At 41.6% G+C, this 18,832-nt stretch overlaps 1 protein-coding gene across 4 annotated transcripts in view; it reads left to right on the top strand.

Annotated features, from left to right (window-relative positions):
• The window catches only part of nfib (nuclear factor I B), a 90,209-nt gene that overhangs the window by 5,216 nt on the left and 66,161 nt on the right, over positions 1–18,832 (top strand). For all 4 annotated transcript variants that reach the window (XM_023346448.1, XM_005799587.3, XM_023346449.1 and 1 more), the window contains exon 2: positions 449–980. In XM_023346448.1, the coding sequence (XP_023202216.1) occupies positions 449–980 (532 nt within the window). The remainder of the gene's footprint in view (positions 1–448; positions 981–18,832) is intronic.

Consider the following 18,832-nt stretch of genomic DNA (forward strand, 5'->3'; position numbering starts at 1 on the left):
ATCTTGGAATTACTTATTAGAATAAAATAGCTTTGTAAATATTTAGAAATTATTGCATAGTTTTGTAAAAAAAAATTAAAAAATTAGAGCTTTTGTGTGAAAATGCATAAAAACAGCTGAAATGTCGTTTCCCATCTATCCATGAAGAATCGTCTTACCATCAGACTCTGCAACTCCATCCTGTCCAGAAGCTTATCCTCTGTTCTTAGTGAGCGGGATAAGTTCACTGTGGAAGAGGGAGAGTTTGATGAGCGGCCCGCAGCATGACCAGAAAATACAAATTCTGGCATAATTTTCTTTTTTTGTCAGACTTGCAGAAAAATAGTTCAACATAAAATAATTTTATTCGTGATCTGACGTCCCTCCTGTTAATTAAAAAAATAAAATAATTTTTTTTTACTGAAATGATTACATTTCTTCCGTCTCTTTTCCCCTCCGACTCCTCCAGGATGAATTTCATCCCTTCATCGAGGCGCTTCTCCCTCACGTCCGTGCCATCGCCTACACGTGGTTCAACCTGCAGGCCCGAAAGCGCAAGTACTTCAAGAAGCACGAGAAGCGGATGTCCAAGGACGAGGAGCGTGCCGTGAAGGATGAGCTCCTGGGTGAGAAGCCTGAGGTCAAGCAGAAGTGGGCCTCCAGGCTGCTGGCCAAGCTGCGGAAGGACATTCGGCAGGAGTACCGGGAGGACTTCGTCCTCAGCGTGACGGGCAAGAAGCCGCCGTGCTGCGTTCTGTCCAACCCGGACCAGAAGGGCAAGATCCGCCGGATCGACTGCTTGCGGCAGGCCGACAAAGTCTGGCGCCTGGACCTGGTGATGGTCATCCTCTTCAAGGGCATCCCTCTGGAAAGTACGGACGGCGAGCGGCTCGTCAAGTCTCCACATTGCACCAACCCAGCACTTTGTGTCCAGCCTCACCACATAACAGTATCGGTCAAGGAGCTGGACTTGTTTCTAGCATACTATGTCCAGGACCAAGGTACGTTCAACCTCAGACTGTGTGTGTGCGTGCGTGTGTGTGTTTGTGTATATATATATATAGATGTTTTTGTGTGATGGTTTGGTGAGGTCAGGGGTCACATGTGTTAGTTTCTGACTCAGACTGGGCTGCGGTCATCGCTGTTTGTACCAGACAAGTAAACACCAGAAATGTGAGCAGCAGAACTGCTGAAACACGTTCAGATTTTTTTATTTTATTTTTTTTCATGCACGACTCATTGTTGAGCAAAAAAACTAAATGTGTTTCCAGTATGAAACATTTCTAACTTAGCTGTGCCGCTGCAGCAGCTCCTGCCCGTGTGAAGCCATTGTTGCAGAGTGTGTGTTTGTCTGCACACGGAGCCACGCTGGCTTGCACAAACCAACACACGCCCTTCAGTTCTGCCTGTCGGGCCGGATAAACACTGACATTTACAGAGAAGCTGTTGCACGAATGCAGGAACACACAAGTGGATTGTTTTCTGATTATTATTGGTCAAAATTGTATTTTTTAAATCTTAAAAAACTCATTGGTTTTAATAGAAAGCAAGAGAACCGCATGAATTAGGACTATTTTTTAAATTTTAAATTATTTCTTCATCTATATATTTGCTGTTGAGGAAACAGCATGAATTATTTTTTAATTTTCAGCCATAAGAATTGACCAGTTTTCCCCTTAAAATGCTCTGACTGGATTTTGGCAGGTCAAACAAACTCAATTCAGTTAAAAAATTTAAAATAGCCTCAATTGGTAACAAATATTGCCTTATTGCATTTGTTTGAATCCAATCAAACAGACAGATTTAAAATTAGTAACATTAATTCTGATTAGTTCTTATTATCAAACAATTCAGGCAACTTCTGTGGCAGTAAAGAGTCAGATAATTTTAATGTAAAGCTGGTTGATTCTGATGATTGAAAACACTAAAATAATGCTGAAAAATATAGATTTTTCACCCCATTCATTACAATTCTTAAAATTAAGATTCCACATTAATCTTACTCTCTAAATCATCTACACTGGCATGTCCTTTAATGTTTTGATTAAATTAGTGTGAGAGACGTTAACGGGAATAATCTTGAAATTTCGTCATTTTCTGTCAGATTTAAACTGCAAACCTTCATCAACGACCCTGCAGAACAAATTGTTGTCGCTGGGAGGAAAAATACAAGTTGATTAATATTGAATTCAGCAGATCTAACCTCCGAAAAAGACTAGAAATCAGGATCAGACAGGATTTTTAAGATATATATTTTTCCATCTCAATTCTTTCTTAATTTATATCAAAACACGTCCATGTAGGAACATTCATGCTGACATACAGTAGAAACCTTTAACATTTTAAATTACTACAAGCCCTGCTAGTTTTGAACAGAAATAATTTGGAAAATAATTATATTTTTTCAATTTTGATTTAGTTTTAGAGATCTGAGTCAGAGTATTTGTAATTGATCTGCTCAGACTGGTTATAGCAGGTAAAATATATATTAAAACCCATGTTTTATTCCTTTTCATTAATTGCATGAAAACTGAGATTTCCCACTAATGTTAGTCTGTGAATGCATCAATCAAAATGTTTATTTTTACGCATTTACATAAAATAATATAAATGAAATAAATGGGAACATCCCTATATATATATATTTTTTTTTTTTATTCAAAATTAAAATCCTCCGTTGATGAAACTGCAGAACATTTCTTTTTAGCTTTCATGACAGAAATCTTCAGTATCAGGCAGAAAAAGTCTGATCATCTCAGATGTTTTTGTTCTTATTTCTAAACACACCTTCTTTAGATTTGTGCTGAATTGTAAATTTGTCACATTTTATTAATTTCTTAAAACCTAATTTAAGAGTTGAGGATTTCTACGTATTGCATGTCGTGCTGGAATAAATTTAAATAAGTTAAATTGAAAAAGAAAATATTTAACTTATTAGAGATTACATTTGTAGTCAGAGAGAGATTTAATTTTTCTCTTCAGTTTTCACGACAGACTTTACTATTTTTGCTAAAATCTTCTGTGATTTTGCAACTTTGCATGTGACGAGCTGTAATTTTAGCAGCCATCTGAACAAATGTCACTCCTTCATTTCCTCATACCTCATCGGTCTCACTCTTCTAAAGTTCCTTTTCTCTGCTGACGGCACAGGAATGCCTCCCCTCCTGGGTTTGCTCCACGATGAAATCCCCTTTCATTGAATCTGTAGCTGCAGCATCGAAACGCTCTGCCATTGAGAGGAGGAATGGTGGCTTAGCTAGCTCATTACCATCAAATCCTGGGCGCCATTTTGTGTTTGATAAGTGCCAGGGAAAGCAGAAGGCACAGCACGGAGACAATAATGGTTGCCACTGGCACCGGGGTTGGCATCAGACCCTCCTTTTGTGTCCTTTGTAGGATGCCACCGCTCCCCTTGTTCTGCATCTGCTGCGTTTTAACCGCTCCGTGCCAACATTTAAAACACCGCGCTTTTAGTGAAGGTTTTTTTTCTCTCTCTCTCTTTTAACTGTCAATATCAAAGATTTCTCCTAAGAAAGATGTTTGGTTTTTTGCGTGAAGTTTGAAATTTTGATGATCATTTTTAGTGTTTTCACTACAAGAATTGAAAAACATGTACACTTATTTGTTCCACTTGTAAGTGTTTTTTTTTTTTGCAAAAATAAAAAGTCTTTTCCCTCTTCCTTTAAGTCGCCAAGCGCTGCCCAAACCCAGACGGCGCAGCCATGTTGTGGACGGCAAGGCGCTGCGCCGCCATTTTGTTCCACACGGTGCCAGGGAGGCAGGGCGGATCGCCGCCCGACGGTTGTTAGAGGTTCGGAGGTTGGCATCAAACCCTCTTTTGTCTGCGTGCAGCGTGCCTTTGATTCGTCGGTTGGCATCCGCAATGCAGTGGGCACATTGGAAAGTTGTTTTTTTTCCCCCTCGATGGTGGCAGAATGGAAGCCGCCGCCGCCTTTTGTTCAGCTGCAACTGCACGAAACAAACAAACATACAATCAAACACAAAGAAACCAGCAAATCGGGCTCCGGCTGAAAGAGTATCCACTGTTCAGACTGTGCTTTTAATATATTGTTCTTTTTGTGTCCTGCTCTGCTGAGCTGCGTAATCGAGTAACAGAAATGATTTCGCCTCCTTTACTTTTGTCGTCGGCGTTTTTAAGAAATAATAATAATAATAATAAAAAAAGGATGTACGTTTCGAGTGGGTTTGCTGTTAATCCCCGCTGGTTCGTGCCTGAGAAAGGTCGGCCGGTTGGCAGCGAGAGTCCCTGGTGAATTTTGAGAGGGCACTCACAAAAATTCACCCCCTTGTTCTGGGGCACAGACGCGTTTAGCCAGGCTCGACTGCAGCGCCCATGTGCATGCCCAGATGAATGCCCGCTGGGAAGTAGGCTGAGGGCCTGGAATGAGGGAAGGAGGGGGTCGGGATTCATGGCATCCATTGTGCCAACTGGCTGTTCAAACTGACTCCTAGCTTCTCACACACACACATGTTCTGCACAGTCACTCCGTTGCGCCGTTTTATCTGATTAAACCAGAAGTGCAGTTCTTTTCCCTTCTCTTCTTTCAATCATCTCCTCTCCACACCTGCGCTTGTGTTTTGCATATCCATTTTGACAGCTTGATGGAATAGTTGCAACAAGGCATGCAGATACTCATCGTGTCGGGACGTGTCGCGGGTTCTGTAAGCTTCGCTTTGTGTTTTGCTTCTTCTTTTTTTTTTTTTTTTTGTTCAACAACTGTACGTCTGCAGGACTGGAACAATCTTCTCTTTCGTCTTATCCCGAACCCTTCAGGAGGTACGGGGCCATTCTTGTCTGACATCACAGGCAGCACACAAACAAAACGTACATCTTTGGCTCCGTTACATGTGTGATGAGTAGTCTCTCAGATTAGGGAGCTCCAGTCTGGGCACTTTCAATCTGGTGTGTCTTATTGGCTTGACAAGCTCATAGATTACAACAGAATTTGCATCTCGATGACAGAAGAGAATAAACATTTTCAAACGGATCAGTCCAGAGATGCTGGATTGCTAAATTGAAAACAGGGATCCCTAATGGCTTGAGTGAAGCTTAGCAGACTTGGCGTATGTCTTCACTCAGTCTGGAGTTTAGTAGAAAGTTTGCATGAAGGACACGGTCAAACGAATATTTCTACTAGTTATTTGTGAGAAAGCAGACTCTGTGTGAGTGAAAAAAAACAAAAAAAATTTTTTTCCTCAACCAGACCCTAAAAATAAAGCTCTACAGTTGGGACTTTTGGTACGTTTTCAAGTGCGAATAAATAGTAATCACTGTAGCTATAAATTTTAACGCTGAGTTGGGAAGCCTATAGAGGTCGGGGTCAAGCTGCGTTCCCATTACTCCACTGCTGAAAGTTAACACGGCCATAAAACATCATTACCTTGACTTTGCAACTTCTTTTTTTTTCACACCGTCACGATAGTTTTAGTAAATGGATAGATTACCTCTGAATGCAAGCTGACATGTGAATGGAGACCCTGTTTTACGATCACCAGACTTAACCTTTGGCCCCCACGACCACCAGCAGTCCCGTCACTCCCCCCAGTCTCATGGGGTCAGGACTTCTGCGGAGGGATGTGGCACCGCGTCCTCTGAAGTTTAATTGAGCAAAACAGATCGGTGAGAACACGAGTTTCAGGGCACGTGGAGGAGGAAGACTTTTTTTTTTGTTTTGTTGTCTGGCGATCCCCTCGTTGACCTCCTCAATCAGGGTCAAACCGCAGCGGTCGAAGGATCACTCATAGTCTTTTGGCAACTGTTTGTCTCCACTCTCACCCCTCCCGCTGCCCTCTCCTGCCTCCTCTTCTGGTCTGGCTGGTGGTCCCTTGGTTCACTGGCCTAAGTGAGGGGGAGTAATAGGCAGCACTGGCTTCCTCCCACATCCCTCAACCCCTCAGCCAGGTTGCGATCTTTGTGACCAGCCATTGCGTGCTTGCCACCCCGTGAGAGCTAGCCGTTTGCATGTTGTTTTCCACCCGGCTGCCTCAGAAGCTGTTGGTCAGACGTTTGGTGGTGAGGTCCGACCTTCTGGGTCACAGTGGAGGTCTGTGACTAAGCACAACATCCAACCCTCCCCTTCCTCCACACTTCCTCTTATCCTCCTCAGCCATCAGAAATCACCCCTGCGGCACGCTGCCCAGCCGAATGACTCTCTCTTTCTCTCTCTCTGCTTCTTTTTCCAAGTTTCTTTTTTTCTTTTCTCACTCCCTGGCTTCCCCTCAAGTCTGAGTCTGCGACCCATGACAGCTGTCCTAGACCCAGGCGCTTGGCCAGAGAAACAGTGGCTGAGATCACGCCAGGAGCGTGTTCTGAAGACACCGGGGCCAACCTCAAGTTAATTTTTAAATTTGTTTGGAGAGGTTAGGTTTCTTTTTTACAAGCCGAACAGGCTTTGATACTTAGAGATGAATTTTAATTTAGGGAGAAAAAAAGAGTTTAAGCTACAATTCCAGGAAAAAGCCGTATGGAAGAGATCTCCGCAGTGAACTGCGCAACCCTTCCCTTTAGCTTTCCTTCGGTCTTCCTTATTAGTATGCAATAGAGCCTGTGGTGTCTCGCTACGTCTCTCTCAGAGCCATAACCTATCGAACACTTTCTCTCAATCTAATCCACTTAGAACTCCCTCCCAGCTTCACCGCTTGCCTTATTGATTTCCGCTTCCCACTAAATGTCTTCCCGATCCTTTTTCCCGGGAGCTATTTATGTTTTGCAATGCACTCTTTCTTTGCTCGGTTTTCTAATGCCTCCCTACCTTCATCTCTTCTCTGGGATCTTTGGTTGGTTTCTGACTTCCCCCGGCCTCCTCCTCTCCTCTCCCCTCCTGCTCCCTCTCCAACACCGACCTGGGTGCAGAGCAGCCAGGTTGCCTGGCTCAGTATGAGGCTTGTGTTATTAGCAGCGGGGCTTTGCTCGAGCAAATACCTCAAGGCTTAAACAGGCCGTGTTACCTCCTTAGCCCTCTTTTGTGTTCCCTGTGTACATAAATTTCCATGGAAACAAGGCAGCCCGGAGCAGAGGCCACGGAGAAATGTGGATGCTTTGCTTCTTTTTTTTTCTCCTGGCTAAATTTACAACTCCCTCTCCTGCTTCGCTGCGCTGTGTTTAATGTGCTTGGGTCACAGTTTGCCCTGTTGCATCCAAAAATGGGACAAGGACTTTTTTTTGTTTGTTTTTGGCAATGCAAGCTAAAAGTATTTTGCTGGAGAGTCTGTTTCCATGTAATTCAGGAGAAGATGGAGTTTTTGCATTTTTTGGACGCTCTTGTTGAAGGACTGCAGTTCGTGTCATTAGTCCACGGTTAAGATCTCAGCCTCCCAACACTTTCCCAGGCTTTTTCCAAGGACCCCAAATGCATTTCAAATCCCCCTGAGGCCACTTGACTGGAGGACCAGCACCTCCCACTCCCCCCACACCGGATAAATTTCCCACCCCCACCCCCTGTCTGCCAGTCCTCCCCAAATGAAGACAAATGGGTACATTCACCCCCCCTACCCCAGCCACCACACCGTACCTCACTGTCCTTCCTCACAAAGCAGACCCTCTCCCCTCTGCCTGAGCTTCTCCATCCAGAGACTGCCTTCTCTTCTTTTTCAACGGAGAAGCGTAACTGCTTGGAAAAACTTAGTGTTGTCCCATCTGCCTGCAAGACTGATCAAGTAAGACAGCAGGATCTGGGCTGAAAAGAGGGATAAGAAGGTTCAGACGGGAGACACAAAAGTGTCAGAGAACTTGTAAGAGGATGTTTTTTTTTTTCATTTTTTCAAGTTGGTCAGGAGAAAAGGACCCTCAAGTATCAGAATGAGACTTTCATGCAAAAGCCAGTTCCTTTTAGCCCGGACGGAGGCTGCTGAACGACTAATGAAGGGGAGAGAGAATGGGAAGGGGTGGTAGGTGAGGTGTTATGGGGGAACTTTGAGCAGGAACAGACAATCACTTTGGTTTCCCAGGAGACACTGACTTCTCCCTGCATCACCCCCCACATGCACACCCTTCTTTGCGCCGTCAAAGCCTCTTTTCAGTCCAGACAGGGTCGATCCGAGGCTCAGAGTGATGGGTGTCTCTTCTTTTGTCTCTTAGTACAGTACGCCCCATTGCTGCGACGGCTCGACGAGGTCTGGGCGAGACAGAAGAAGAAAGGCCCGTCGTTGCACTGCTGTGCGAAGTGTACTTTAGCCCGAGCGTTTTGTTGTTGTTGTTGTTGTTTGGCCCTTAGGTTGGGTGGGGGTTGTCGGGTTGAATCCCCCAGAGGATTTCTTTTCAAAGTCGATGCAGCAGGTTGTTGAGGGGTTATGGGTTTAAAGTTTGGGAACGGCCTGCTTGGGACTGATTCATCAGGAACCCCATTGAGTTGTCAGAAGATGTGCGCTCCTCCCTCGCATATGCCAGGTTGACGTCTAGAAATAGTGCCAAGTTTGGAAAACAATTGTTATAACAGAAGATCTTTGGGTTCTTCAAGCTTTACGTTCATGTTAACACCCTTACCTACTCAAACTTGGAGGACCCTGAGCTTCTTAAGGTGTTGCTCTAACCTGTGGGTCAGCATCCCTTTTAAGAAAATGATGGCTTAACAACAGAGAGACTCGCACAACATGTTCTTGGACTGTGGGAATTGGGAGTACAGTGAGAAAACCACCTTATGCAGAGGGAGAGTATGCAAATTCCACATTCAAAAACGCAAGCCAAATAACTTTAAAGCATTCCTATGGTCCTAAAGTGAACAAGGTTTTCTGTAACAGAGACGTAAATAGAGTGACATCAAGGTCCCTCACACGCAACTGTAACATATTACAGTTCCTCCAGGATTTTGCGATTGTTTTTGTGATTTCTTTGCATTCAAAATCACAGGAAATGTTTGCAAGGAATTTTGCAATATATTTTCCTCATTAAATCCCCTTCCAAAAGTACTTGTTGCATAATTTCCTGCCACTCTTCAAGAGCACAGGGAGCCGCTCCACTGTCCTTTGTGCTTATGTATGATGGTAAATGTGTCTTTTTGTCCCTCACCCATCAATCATTAACTATAAATTGACATCAAGTAAAGTGGAGGCAGTAGTGTAGTCAAAGTAAGAAATACTGCGAGTTAGTCACTTTTGCAGAAAATATAGATATTAAAAAGTCAAGACATCAAGATGAAGACATCTATTAATGTCTGAATGTGATTAAAAAGTTTTTTTATGTTGACCTAACAATCAAATCAAGCCCAATTTTTAATGTGGTTGAAGAGAAAATCCTACTTTAATTGATCAATTATTGCAGGAAAGGTTATGTACCTGCAACAAAACCCAATAAACGCTCCGACGTAATTAGGAAACTACAAAGAAACTGCATAAAAATCCTTCACTTCAGGAACACCAAAACAGCAGATGTTACAGATTTTCTACAGAACAAATAATATTCACCCTTTCCTAATGAATCTTTTGTTCTTACATAAACATAATGGGGGGTTTAATATCGGTGTCAGAGATAAAAACATTCACAGCCAACAATGGTAAAACTGTAAAATCTCAATTCACGGCAATTCCATTAGATTTGAATTCAGCATGACAATCAAAACCTTTAATCAAAGTTTGGATTGTTTCTTATTGTTTAAAAATGTCAGTTCGGTTCTGAGTTAGCTTTTAGGCAGAGCTCTGTAACCAGGCCCTGATTTTCAATCGAGGAAAAGAAGAGTTTACCAACCCTGTGCAACTTTGCCTCTAATTCATTGAAATCCCCTCCAGTTTTTCCCTTCTTTCACCAACATCTCTGGGCTCCAAATGGTTAGAACTCTGAGGAAACCTCTCCTTAATTTAAATGCAAAAATGCACGTTAAGACACGCTATTGCTTACATATGCCTTTAATCTTCTGCGTGCAGAAACAAATCGACTTCAAACATTAGATTATTACACACTAGCAGTTTAAAACGTGGCGTTTAGAGTCTGTTAGCGGCTGCTCTTTAGTGCTCTGACATCTGTGAGGGAAAACACGGAAAGTGAGAGTCTTTTAAAAGCTTGTTCCAGATTTACCATGTGTAGATTGTAATTAGGCCTTCAACATGTGTGCGTACCTACAACCGACAATTATGCTGCGGATTTGTACCAAAAAAACAACTCTACCCTTTTATAATGAGTTATCAGGCTAAAACAGTCTGGTACGTGCAAATAAAACACAGATCCTGGCTAATTTCACGTTTGCTGTGATGTAACAACAGATTTTCACTGTTAACTAGCTTAGCTGTTCTTGAGAAGTTGTTAGAGAAACCCTTCCTGACCTTCAGATGAAGAATGCACAACCTCATCATTTCCCTCCATGGGATCCCAGCCGGGTTTGCTCGGTGTTTCCGAGGAACATCTTCATCTGCTTAAACAGGCCTGTTCTGCAAATGTTTTAGACATTTTTCCTCCCTTTTTTTTCTCCCTCTTCTTTTTGCAAAACCTCTGGCTGTAACTTGGGGTTGCCATATGTGTCTTGTTAAAGGCAGTTATGACAAATGGCAGCAGCTGTACAAACTAATCTCTCTGTAGCTTTCACACATGGCGCCCAATTAACAATGGGCCACTGTGGCCCTAATCCATGGTGCAGCTATCCTCTGGTCCGTCTTGCAGAGCCTAACCGCCCCTGGAGACTCTTTCCCTCCGCGCTCCGACCAGCCAGCCTACCCTTTTTACTATGCTAGGAGGGGAGCTGGTGGTGGCGGTGGCGGCGAGCTGCTCTGGGCCTCTTGAGATGCAGTAGCCATGTTGTTTGTTTCCATCCTGGGAATCCTGGTTCCTGACGCTCTAGAGTCTGGGTTTTAAATGTCACTTTGGAGCTCTTGAGGATTAGGTTGCCTCCCTGTGAAAACACGCTGCTCTTCTAGGCTTTAACTATGACACATTTGGGCGCTTTGACTCCTACATGTGAAGTGATTCGGGTTGTAAGGAGTACAGTGCATGCTGGTAGAGATCGATTTATGAAAGTAAACTGTGGGAGGAGGAGATTTGCTTAAGCCATGTGAAAGTCTTCATATCTCTTGAATTTTATTTCTGTTTTTGTCAGATTTCAACCACAAATTTCAGTGTATTTTATAGGGATTTCATGTGATACACTAAGACAAAATAGTTCATATATATTTTATGGTGAATGGAAAAGAAGGGTTTTTATTTCATTTTTTCACAAATAAACACCTGAAAAAGTAGGAAACATTAGATAAAATAGTGTTTTTAGTTCAGAAATTACCTCACCAGTTCGTTCTAGCGTCCATGTAATTATATTTTTCAGCAAAGTGAGATATGGTGATGGCAGCAGCATGCTTTTTTCCTCCAGCCTGTAGAAGGGAGAAGGTCAGAGTATTGTTCACAAACTCTCTTTGGCCAATTTCATGAAGATTAATGTACTTTATAAAGCATAATTGCAGAAAAATCTGGTTGTAGTGTGTCAAATATAAAAAAATCCAAGGGTTATGAATGCTACTCCGAGTCACTGTACTTCATTCTCTTGTCTAATGGAACTAAAGCATTGACTTCCTTTACTTAAAAAGACTAAGAAATGTTAGCTGATTGCTGCTAACAAGACTTTTTAACTTATTAAATGACAAAAAAACTTTTCATAAATAACTTCATAAATCTGCTTTGCATGAACGCCTTTAATTTAGTGAAATCTTCATCTCTATCCGAGAGCATGCCAGTCGAGCATTACTTGACTCTGCTTAAGTATCTTCTGTTCAGAGTTAGATTACAGTTAATAATTCAAGATATGTTGGGGTTCAACACAAGTGGCAACTGTTGTTTCCGAATTTTCTTCACCCTGCTTCGAAACAAAGCCACAGAAGGGGGAGTCTGCGACTCGAAAGGCGGGCGCTGAAAGGTTGACGGCCATCAGGAAAACATTGCTGGACACTGCCAAAATCCATGACATGAATGAAACAAATGGACGACGGAAAATGAAAATGGTTGGGGTGTGAGCTCTGGCAGGCAGAACAAAACCAGTGCCAATTGTTATGAATGAGGAAACTGCTGCTGAGCTAATGTAAAAAAGAAAAACAAAAAAAACTTTGTTCTTTTTTTTTTTCAGCCACAATTTAAGAATAATTAGGCGAAGGCTGGCCTACAGGGTGGTGGTTAGAAAAAACCACATGTGCAAAGGCAGACAGTGACACACAGAAGACAAACAAAGGAAGTTTAATGGGCCAAATTATCTGATTATTAGTTATGTTTATGTGTAAAAACACGATACAGCAATCCTAAAAGAGCTGAAAGTGGCATTTCTTTACACCTATTTAATTTATTTAATGAATGTACGTTCATTAACCAGCACCGGTGGTAAAAAAGCCTTAAAATAAAATTGGTTGCAGCTGCATATCACACTGAAGAAATTAATGAAAAATCCAACCTTAAGCAAGAGAGAGATAGAGAGAGAGAGAGAAAGAGAAAGGCAGGGAGAGAAATCTTTGTCATTGTTCCAACATAAAATGTGAAGTAGTGTAACAAAATTAGTCTACTGAGCCACATAAGGTGCATAGAAAAATGCTTTGACAACCTCCCTACCCAAAACCTACAAAATAAAATGCACAGTTTAGAGCACAGAAATAGTGCAGCCATAAATAAAATTTATAAAAAAGAAAAGTACATGTATGTGAGGTGGAAGCACATTTTGAAAAACAATAAAGCAAACATTTTTTGCTCCTTCCTTTAAAAATTTGTGACAGAAGTGTAGTTATTATTCGGTCTTATTTTTTAAGTTAATTTGGATATTTAGAAACTTTTAAGTTGTTATCCAGAGCATTCTGTTTTCCTGAAGTAAACAGAATACATATGCTTACTATTCAATATAGGAAGCACAAGTAAACATATCATTGAATTAAGTCAGGGAGTTGCTACAAAGTATAGCTAATCATTTAAACTAACCCAGATTTAAACCTGTCTTGCCAACACTCATGGTATGGAGGAGAAATGAGGCAAACAAAAGTATCGTAAACTTGAATCTAGAGAGCTGCAGAATATTTGTTCTGTTAGACTATGGTACAGCAAAAAGTTACTAATTTCAAAACATCTTATGAATTTTTACCAGGGGTATGCAAATCTGTCTTAACAAGCTTGTCTTATTTCTTATTTTCTGTTCATGCTAACATTGTTGTTTTGCTAAGCTAACTTGCACTGCTTCGTTTCACCCTTTAATCCACAGATCCAAATAGTTTCTGAAAAACAAACATAAATTGTTCTAAAAATGAAGAATTTTTAAAAACTCATTCATCTATGAATTGTTAACAGAGGTAAATGTTTGGAGAAGAAGAGATTGAAGCCCACTTTGGTGTCGTTGCTCTGTGTATTAGCATCTGTATGAATGAAGCTGGAACGAAACGGCATCATTTATTGACTATTAAAATTAAATTCCGACATAGTCAGCTGATCCTTTCCAGGGTTTCCCACAGTGGGTCACCAGGCTTAAATTGTGCCCCCACCAGGCTTAGCATTATTTATTTATTTTATTTTTATTTTTAATTATTGCCTTTTTTAAAGACTTCATATTTGGTGTTTTGGTATTAATCTTCCCGTCTTCCAATGACACATAACTATCAAGTGATATTTTCAAATTTCCTGTCAACTTTAAACATTTTTTAAAATAATAAAGAAAAGAGACTGAAACATCACAGAAAGCAACATACCGGGTCATGACGAAGCAGAACTGTGAATTGCACACCTTTAATCACAGCACACAAACACTTAGAACAGCACCAACATCAGAGTGCATGAATGTGTAAATAATTGATTATAATGTAAAGCACTTTGGAGTCCTAAGACTTGATAAACTGCTGTTCAAATACAGGCAATTTACTCTTCAATATATTGACAGTTTGAACCGGACTGAATTTTTCTAAACTGAAAACAGATTCCTTAACGTCTAGCGATTTATGCAACCTTCACTTTGTGAAGAAGCTCCTAGTTCCCCCCAAAGAAAATAGATGAAATCTCGTCCCATCTCCAGTATTGACTCATAAGCTAAATTTATTGCTTTATACGTTCTGCTAGGTCAGGTTGTTTGGTAATGGAGCTTTTTGGTCTTGTGTTTTTTTTTTCTTATACACACATAAAGACATATTTTTAAAACTAACAAGAGTTGTGCAGGCAGACCCTTAAAGTAAAACAGACCTGGATTTCCCCAGCTCACCTGTTTTGTTTGCTAGCACTAATGTGTGCTCCTAAAAGTAGCAGTTTTAATATATTTAGAAAGAATAAATTTGAGTTCAAGCCGGCCGAGCAGTCCATATCTTCTCTCTCTTTAGATTTTCTTTTTAAGAAAACAGCCAGACCAAAACGCTCCACTTAAAAAATAATAATCCGTTTCAGCCGTCCTTCTCCCAAATGTTCTGTTCTGTACGCGTTTCCTCGAGGCCTCCCTGGTTGTAGTATATATGACATGATGGAAAGTACAGAATAGGGCCCAGATGTAGGTTTATATATAGGACCAGACAAGAGTACAGCAGGACATGACACCAGGCAGCAGGGTTACATATCGCCTGCACGTTATCACGTACGCTTCAGCCTATAGTGATAAGGACTGCAGTGCATGTACTGTATGCAGAGCAAAGAAAAGAACAGCTGCTAATGGAGCATGATGGGCCAGTCCGTTCCTTCATCATGCTGCAGGGATTAAAGCTGCAGAGGCTAATTACCGAAGCCAGAAAGTGTGATTTCGTAAACAGAAACGAACTGTAAAAAAGTAAATAAATCTGAGTTTTCAGTTGTAGTTTTTGGGCTTTGTTTTAGTATTCTCTCACCAAAAATGCCTTCAGGGATCAGCTTTTATTTTAATCCCTTTCGCTCCAGCAACAAAGTTCAGCGATATTCTATTTGTTTTACCGTTTAAACTTGTTTGATTTGGCCTCTTCTGATGCCACAGACTGACAAAGTGCACACTGTTTGGGGGCAAATGTGCGAAACAAAAAGCATTTCCCCCCACTGTCTTTCTTTGGGGGGGGAAATCAAAGCAACCTTATCAGCGATCAACATATTCACACCAGCAGACAGTGAGGAGAAGAATGCCCCATTTACTGATGCTGCCCGCCAGGCCACTCGCGCTGATCTGCTGAAGAAAAGACCTCTGTGGCTGGCGGACCCCACACTCCTCCCAAATGCCTCCCCTCTCTTTGCCGTCTTCCCTCCATATATGTCTCAATACTCCTTAAGAAAGAGGCGTATGGGGAGGCAGAAGAAAATGCGAGTTGTATTGTCAAGCTGCCGTGGGGTGGGGGGCTCCGTCCCATGCTGGCGGTGTAGCTCGGGTGGGACGGGAGGGGGCTGCCGTCACCTGCCAGACTGCAGGAATGTTAATGCCATGGCTCTGATAATTGGATTTTGTACACACCGTCTGTGAGGAACATCCAGCACCTTTCCGCCCCCCTCCCCACCAGCGCTTATTGTTTGACGCGGGCCCCGGGCCCTTCAGTAGGGCTCGTCTGTGTTTATACAAGAACTCATGTCTCAATAAAGACTGTTTACAATGTGTGTGTGCCTGTGTGAGCGAGTGCGCTGATGGATTTCAGAATCAAAGTGCAATTGTGCGTGACTGAAAGTGAAAAGACGGGACTGTGATTGTGAGAAGTTTAGGAGATATGTTTGGACTTAGAGTGGGATTTCTGGACATTTATGCTATAGAGCAGGAATGTTTCCTAGGAAGTATGAACTCACCCTGAACTTTCCCACATATTGTCGTTAAGGCTGAACGATATGGCTGAAAAGTGTATCACAATATAAGCTTTTCACATTAGTCAGTATTGATAATTATTGATTAGTTTTTTGTTTTAAATATCTGAAACACTGCCAAACTGGTGACGTGACTTTTCCTGGTTTATCCAGTTTCCTCTTCCGGTGTTGTACTTATTTTCTCCTTTCACTCCAAGCAGTAGTTTTTTATTTTCAAGCGGTTGTGAGGCACGATGGAGAAACATAAAACTGCTGCCGCACAAGCTACTCAACAGGTCGTTGCTAGGTAACCATAGAGTGAGTGAGTTGCTAGGTAACCAGAGAGTACATGAGTTGGTTGATTCCACCAACCTTGCTTAGAAATTGAGTGGCTAAAGCCTTTCCTCTGCCTACATTTCCCAGAATGCTGTGCGGTTCTGGATCGGAGTTCCATGAAATTATTGAAAATTCTATTGGACAATTCTATCGCAATATTTAATGCTATTGATTTATTGCCCAGCTCTAATTGTCATCATGTTTACAGTTTGGATTTTTATGTGACAGACAAAGTTGACCAGAATTGTGAAGGGGAATAAAAATTAGACACATTTCCTCAAATAAAACTGCATAATGGATAGCATGCATTTATATTCACTCCCCTTTACTCTCACACCCTAAATGAAATTTATATAGATTTCACCTGTGTGGCATTTATTCTGAGTATAATTCCAGCTGTACAGTGAACGCCTCAGAGGTTTGTTAGAGAACATTACATAATATGCAAAATGTGTGCAGGAAAACACTGCACATGATCCTGAACACACCATAAAGCATGGTGGTGGCAGCATGCTACTGAGGGATTCCAGTTTTGTATTCTGAACTTTCACATAAAGAGCATTTACCATTGAATCTTATGATAATTTCTGAACTGCTTTAATGTAGTGGTTGACCAGTAATCCTTTGTTTTGTGTCAATGTAAACAAAAATGCAGCATCTGGTGGCATTCATTTGACCTGAAGTTTTAATTTAATTCAATTCAGTTCCGTCATTACATTTTTTTTTTGCAGAGTCAAGCTTATTATGTTGAGAAAGATGCTTTATTTGGACTGAACCAAGAAAGTTGTAAATATAAAACTGTTTTGTGCCACCAGGTTGTAGGTTTCTCCAGTAGAAGGATGGAGGTAAATAAAGGATGAAGCTGAATCTGAACCTGCAGCAGAGCAATGATCCTGAACATAGAGGCAACGCTACAAGTTTAGTTTAGATCAAACATATTCAAGTTTTTGAATGGCCTAGTCAAAGTTTTAAGTCTGCTTGAGAACCCCAGGCTGCTGATGAACATATACACGCCACAAAAAGGTGAAATAATTTTCCTGCTTTTCCACATTTATGCGCCCCTTTGTGTAGGTCTGTCACATGAAATCGTATAAAACGCACCGAGTTTTACAGCTGCAAAACGCGAAAAAGCTCCGGGAGGGTCAATACTTTTACAAGACGCTGCATGTTGTTCAGAAAATGGATGTTTCAACCGTGTTTGAGCCTCACACAGAGTCAGAAAGTGGGCACTCCCACACAGAGGTCAAAGATGAAGAGGAAGCGTTCCTTATTGGTGGAGCATGTGCGAGGCGTACACTGTACATGATCCCAGATCATTAGGGAAGTTATGGCTCTTGTTTGCGTTGGAGTGGGAGGAGGTGAGAGGGAATGGGTGGGGGTGTGTGTGGGGGATTTCTGGAATCGGGCCGGGTGGCTGTGACGCGCTCGTTTCCCTCTGCCCCGGCCTCCCGTGCTATTTCCACCCGGGCCGATCTGGTTGAACGTCTCGGCTGCTGTGACCTGAATTCCTCGCCGTCACCTCAGAAGACCCTGGCCTTAGCCAGCCGACCGTTCGCCCCGGTCCCCGCAGTCCCTACATGCAACGGGCATATGCTTTGTTTGTGTTGAAGGCCTCCTTCCTGTGTTTAAGGAAGCCGCGTTTGAAAAAACATGATCCTATTTCCAGCTGTAATCCCTCTGAGAAGAGCTGCGAGGGACAATGACAGAGGGTTTTTCCTTTGGTGGAATGAGTCGCTGCGATTGGATAAACAGCCTCTAATTATGTTTAATCTGTGTTAAAATAAGGCATTTCGAACAATTACTTTGGTATGTGTAACAGACAGCTGCTGAGTGGACAATTTTTTCAGGGATATTATGACTTCAGGTTCACCTCTTTAGTTGGTGGGGAAATAAAGAAAAGTTCTGCATTAATCTGTTTTCAAGCTCCAGAAATAAGAGCCTAAACTTTACACAGATACTACAGCTAGTATCTGTATTTACTCATTACATCTAGGAAACAGGTGTTTGTTATTAAAATCAAATCATAAATCCTAGTGTTACTGTAATTTTCCAGGATATTTTAAATCTTGTTTTTGGCTTGTACAAAATTTCTGATTCACCTGTTGCAAATTTTTTGGGCCAATTTTAAGTTGAAAGAAGCTTCATTGTAATGCCTTTAATTGACACCAGTAAATGTGTATTTTTCAAGTTTCTGATTTGAAGTCAGAAACTTGGAGTTAAGGACTTCAGCTGTTGGATAAATACTTAAGATTTCCTCTAAAAACACTTATAACAGCCTATTTTAAAAGTTCAAACTCTAGACATAAATTGTCATTAACACGGAGAGTGGGAACCGTCTTAGCACTTGTGCAGAGGTCAAGATCTATAGTTATCTTCACTATAATAGTTCAACTAATCTACATAAAGCAGCATTGTGCTGAGATATTTCATCTTCTAAGCTGTGTTTTTGTTCCAATATTTTAGATATGCTCCACGAAAAAAATCTGCAAATAGTCAAATTTTCCACAAATAACTTGGAGTTAGGTTCCACTGAAAAATCAGCGAATCAATGGGGGGTTCACTGGATTCCTGTTATAATGAAGTTAATTCCCTTTCATTGGTTGCTCATTTAATTTTGATACACAGATGTGAGGTAAAGATATAAAGTTAGCCGTTTTAACAGATCTGAAGCCGTCGGCTTTTGGACGTTAGTTTAAAAACAGGGCTACCTTAACAGGAGCGATGCTTTAGGCAGATTTAGTTTCCACATCATGACTCTCTGTGCTTTTTGTGGCCAGATACATTTCTCTTAAGTCGGAGAGGGAAAAAGAGTATTAACTTTCAGCAATGGGTGAGGGAGGGGCAGCAGAAGACTTA

This window comes from Xiphophorus maculatus, chromosome 14 (genome assembly GCF_002775205.1).
Source record: "Xiphophorus maculatus strain JP 163 A chromosome 14, X_maculatus-5.0-male, whole genome shotgun sequence".
In the NCBI taxonomy this organism is placed as follows: domain Eukaryota; kingdom Metazoa; phylum Chordata; class Actinopteri; order Cyprinodontiformes; family Poeciliidae; genus Xiphophorus; species Xiphophorus maculatus.